Genomic DNA, 3,928 nt, shown 5'->3' with positions numbered 1-3,928 from the left:
TTCCCTTTGGGCTGGCTCGGGCAGCCTGGGACTGTAATCCGGCTCGGTTCGGTGGGGGCGAGGGGGTGTCCCCGCAGGGTCCAAGAAAAAGGGAAGGGGTGCTAGGAGCCTCTTCGGGTCGGCCTCCTAGAACTGCCCGCGCTCCGGGAGCGGCGCCCCTGCCTCTGCCAGAAACTGGCCTTCTTAGAAGGGAGGGGGGGGGGGGAAAGTGTGAATGAGAAGTTGGGGGCGGAGCGCGCGCGGGGGAGGGGCCGCTGCCAGGAACGCGCCGCCGGGGCTGGCGCCGCGCCCGCCGGCCGCCCTGGCCGCCTCGCGTCGCGCTTTGTCTCGGTGCGTCTCCGCCGGTCCTTGCCCCTGCTCGAGGCCCGCCCTCGGCCGCCCGCGGCCCCTCCCTCGCCCTCCGCGCGCAGCCTTTCATTGCTGCGAGTAGTGACTAAACATTACAAGAAGACCGGTCGCGCAGTTCCTGGAATCCAAGGGGGCGGGGCGCGGCCGCCGCGTATATACCCGCGAGCGCGGCCTCCGCGGCGGCTCCGACTCCGACTCCCCGCGCCGCCGCTGCCGCTCCGGCCCTGCACGCCGCCCGCCTGGCCCAGCTCTCGCCGGGGCCCCTCGCCTCGTCCCTGCTAGGTCGAACCCAGGGACGGCGAAGTCCGAGGGACGCACGCGCGAGGGCCCTTTTGTGGACTTCACGACAGCCAACATCTGGGCGCAGCGCGAGCCACCGCTGGCCGCCGCGCCGCCGCTGTGCCTTGGGGACCGTAGAAGGCGCAGCCCCGAGGCCAGAGACTTCGGTTCAGGACCAGGTAGGCAGGAGGGGCGCAGTGTGGCGAAGGTGGGGGCCTCTCTTAGTCCCGGGAGCTTTTCCCGGTTTCCCCTCCCCTTCTCGGGTCATTCCCGGCAGGGAGGGGACGAAGTAGGGGGCAGAGCGAATGAAAGCCGGAGATCCCAGGTTCCCGGAATACTCAGGCTGGGGCCCTCGGGTTTCTATCCCCTCCCTACTCCCATTCCTCGGGCTTCTCCCTGGGTCCTTGCTGGCCGGGGCCACCGACCGGACTGAGCGGCGCCCGGAACGTCCCGGGGGCTCTGCTCTCGTTTCCCACCCCGGTCGCGCTCCTGGAGATTCAACTTCCGCGCGAGAGTTTTCCACTCGGCGTCCTCCCAGTGTGCTGCTGGGGAGGGGGCTGCCTGGGGCCGCCCCCACTCCTGGAGCAGAGTCTGGGCGGGCTCCAGCGGGTGCTGGGTCGCAGCGAGGGCCTCGGTAGTGGGTGTCCCAGCCGCTCGGTAGAGGCAGGGAGCCAGGGCTGGCCAGGCGCGCTGGAGGGTTCCGGGCACTCACAAGGCGCGCGCCTTCCTTTCTGCAGCCCCCCGGGATGCGGTAGCGGCCGCTGCGCGGAGGCCGCCAAGCAGCTGCAGCCGCCACCAAGCAGATCCACGCTGGCTCCGTGCGCCATGGTCACCCACAGCAAGTTTCCCGCCGCCGGGATGAGCCGCCCCCTGGACACCAGCCTGCGCCTCAAGACCTTCAGCTCCAAGAGCGAGTACCAGCTGGTGGTGAACGCAGTGCGTAAGCTGCAGGAGAGTGGTTTCTACTGGAGCGCCGTGACTGGTGGCGAGGCGAACCTGCTGCTCAGCGCCGAGCCCGCCGGCACCTTCCTCATCCGCGACAGCTCGGACCAGCGTCACTTCTTCACGCTCAGCGTCAAGACCCAGTCTGGAACCAAGAACCTGCGCATCCAGTGCGAGGGGGGCAGCTTCTCACTGCAGAGCGACCCCCGGAGCACCCAGCCGGTGCCCCGTTTTGACTGCGTGCTCAAGCTGGTGCACCACTACATGCCGCCCCCGGGTACCCCCTCCTGCCCCTCTCCACCCGCTGAACCTTCCTCCTCGCCCTCCTCTGAGGTCCCGGAGGGCCCGGAGCCGCCAACTCAGCCTGCCCAGACCCTCCCAGGGAGCCCCCCCAGGAGAGCCTATTACATCTACTCAGGGGGCGAGAAGATCCCTCTGGTGTTGAGCCGGCCTCTCTCCTCTAACGTGGCCACCCTTCAGCATCTCTGTCGGAAGACGGTCAATGGACACCTGGACTCCTATGAGAAAGTAACCCAGCTGCCTGGGCCTATTCGGGAGTTCCTGGACCAGTATGATGCCCCGCTATAAAGAGCACAGGGCAGGGGTCAGGAGAGGGGCTTGGGTCCCCTCTTCTCTGTGGCACATGGCACAAGCACAAAAATCCAGCCGAAGGAGAGTCCTGTTGCTCTGGAGTCAGGAGGACAGGCCCCTCCCTGCGGCCCTCCCCCCTGCAGAATGGGGCCTGCGGACTTGGAATATGTTTGAGGGTGGGGAGTGCCACCTGGGCTCCCCTTCCCCAGTCCAGCTTTTGGAGGAGCCAGCTGGCCAGGTGGGACAATAGCAATGACCAGTGGATTCTCTTCTCTCCCCTTCCTGCACTGCTCTCCACTGCTTCCCAACAGGGGATGCCTCCAGAGAGTTGAACTTATAAGAACTGCCTCGGAATCTTCAAACTTTCCAGCGGAACTTGTTTGCGCTCTGATTTGGTTTAAACCTGAGCAAGGTGAAGGGCCTTGGAAAGGATGGAAGGGAGAGGGCAGCCTGAGGGGCCCCAGAGCTGCGGGCTGGCCAGGGAAATGGCCAGTCCAGGTGAGGGGGGTGGCTGCATGCTCCACTCCCTGGCTCTAGGGAGAAAGGCAAGGGGTGACCTGAAGGGAGCCATCTTGTGCCCCAGAGCCCAGGGCCCTTCCCTGTTATAAGGAGGAAGTGGCATTTGGAGAGGATGGATGGGCTGGTCAGTCGTCTCCTTTTCCTGCCCATGCTGTGACTTCAGCACCTAGGGGATGGTGGTAGAGATGAGCCATCTTTGACCCCATCCCCCCCTAGAGAAGATGGGGGATTCAACTTTATGCCTCCTGTCTGGCCAAGAGATTCGCCTTAAATGCTGGGCCACACACTGGGCCATCCAGGCAGAGAGGCCCAGGGATTCGCTGGAGGGCACCCAGCCAGCCACTGGTCAGGATCAGTGGGAGGGGGGTGGGAGACCCATGCCTTCCAGCTGAGCGCTAGAAGCCCAGAAGCCCAGTTGGTGTTGGCCAGTCATAGGCACCTCGTGGTCAGAGCAGAGCCACCAGGTCCCACGTCCTCCAGGCCCTGCACAGTCCTCCCTCCTCACTTGGGGTGGGGTGGGCAGGAAGTCATCCAGGCGCCTGCCACTCCAGCTGCTCTGGCTCTGATCAGTGACAACTTACAGGAATGTAGCAGCGACGGAATTAACCTGGAACTGTTCTTTTTGGGGGGGAAACTAAACATAAAAGTTTTCTGTGTCAGGTATTTGGGCTGGGCGGGGCAGTTGTGCTTTGGGGTCATTTTTTCCTTTTTTTGTTGTTGTTTTTTAATAATGTTTACAATCTGCCTCGATCACTCTGTCTTTTATAAAGATTCCACCTCCAGTCCTTGCCCCCTCCCCACTCAGGCCTTCGAGGCTGTTAGGAGATGCTTGAAGAACTCAACCAAATCCCAATCCAAGTCAAACTTTGCACATATTTATATTTATACTCAGAAAAGAAACATTTCAGTAATTTATAATAAAGAGCACTATTTTTTAATGAAAAACATACTTTGAGCGTTTTTCTCCCAGCACCCCTACCATGCCTTGCTTTCTCTTTCACCCACACCCACACTCAGAGGAGAGGGAGGGAACCACAAAGGGGGCTGGCTGTGCCCCATCCCTGCTGAGGTGCTCCTTGTGGTGAAATCAAATGTGCCTTCACGTCAGTGTGCCTGCCCCTGTGTGTCACTGACAAGCTAAGGCAGCACTTAGACTGTTACTGAGAGGGGTAATTCCTGCTAGTCTGATTCAGATCTGACCAGAATATGCAAAGCAAGTTCGAAGGAAGCTCTTCAAAGAGCCTGCAGG

At 62.1% G+C, this 3,928-nt stretch overlaps 1 protein-coding gene across 1 annotated transcript; it reads left to right on the top strand.

Annotated features, from left to right (window-relative positions):
• The first annotated feature begins 543 nt into the window (after positions 1-543).
• On the top strand, positions 544-3,624 carry Socs3 (suppressor of cytokine signaling 3). The gene is made up of 2 exons (XM_027924035.2): positions 544-806; positions 1,365-3,624. Exon 2 carries the CDS (start codon positions 1,453-1,455, stop codon positions 2,155-2,157), a length of 705 nt encoding a protein of 234 aa, XP_027779836.1. The 5' UTR covers positions 544-806; positions 1,365-1,452; the 3' UTR covers positions 2,158-3,624.
• The last annotated feature ends 304 nt before the right edge of the window (positions 3,625-3,928 follow it).

Source organism: Marmota flaviventris, chromosome 17 (assembly GCF_047511675.1).
Source record: "Marmota flaviventris isolate mMarFla1 chromosome 17, mMarFla1.hap1, whole genome shotgun sequence".
NCBI classification, from domain to species: Eukaryota; Metazoa; Chordata; class Mammalia; order Rodentia; family Sciuridae; genus Marmota; species Marmota flaviventris.
Note: the sequence above shows the minus strand (reverse complement) of the source record. Positions and strands in the feature narration are given on the sequence as shown.

Excerpts from the sequence above, each read along its gene's own strand:
- Socs3 (XM_027924035.2), top strand. The coding sequence starts at position 1,453 with ATGGTCACCCACAGCAAGTTTCCCGCCGCCGGGATGAGCCGCCCCCTG.